Source organism: Monoraphidium neglectum, assembly GCF_000611645.1.
Source record: "Monoraphidium neglectum strain SAG 48.87 unplaced genomic scaffold scaffold04292, whole genome shotgun sequence".
Taxonomy (NCBI): Eukaryota; Viridiplantae; Chlorophyta; class Chlorophyceae; order Sphaeropleales; family Selenastraceae; genus Monoraphidium; species Monoraphidium neglectum.
In genome coordinates, this window is record NW_014009337.1 from 4,117 (window position 1) to 4,732 (window position 616).

General features: G+C 67.4%; 1 protein-coding gene across 1 annotated transcript; it reads left to right on the top strand.

Annotated features, from left to right (window-relative positions):
* Window positions 1–220: 220 nt before the first annotated feature.
* On the top strand, window positions 221–597 carry MNEG_14155 (hypothetical protein; the record flags this gene model as incomplete). Its single annotated transcript, XM_014037373.1, has 1 exon — window positions 221–597. A coding segment is annotated over one exon (377 nt), but the record flags the coding sequence as incomplete, so codon positions are not given.
* Window positions 598–616: the final 19 nt, after the last annotated feature.

The following is a 616-nucleotide window of genomic DNA, read 5'->3' on the forward strand; positions in this document are numbered from 1 at the left end:
GCGGAGATGCCGGCGGCATCAGCAGCGGCGACAGCAGCTTCGACAGCAGCGGTGACGTCGGACGGCGGCGGCGCCGCTGACGGTGCCAAGGGCGGCGCCAGAGACGGCGCCAGGGCAGCCTGCTGTTCGCGTGGCGGCATCAGCCACGGCAGCGCCGGAGGCGGCGGCGCATGCCGGGTTGGCTAGCACCAACAGCAGCCAAGGCGCCGCCCTCACGCAGGCGAGCCCGCGGCGCATGTCATTTGCTCAGCATATCAGCAAGTCGCTGTACCACCGGCGGCGGCTGACACTAGCAAACACCACGCCCGGCGTCGGCACACCGGAGGAGCGGCAGCTGCACTTGCAGCTATACTACAAGCACACCAGCAGCCGCAAAACGCGCTGGCAGCCCATGCTGATTGAGTGGGACCAAATTGCAGAGGAGCAACGGCAGCTTGGCAGCAGCAGCATCAGGCCCAAAACAACAGTGCACAAGCTTAAGCAGCACCAGCAGCAGACCCTGGACACTGCCCTGCACCAATCTCTCCCCCAAACAGGCGTTGGCGAGGCGGCTTCAGCGGCGGCCGCAACGGCGGCGGCTGCGGGCGCAACAGGCCCGTTGCTGCTGCGTGAAGGA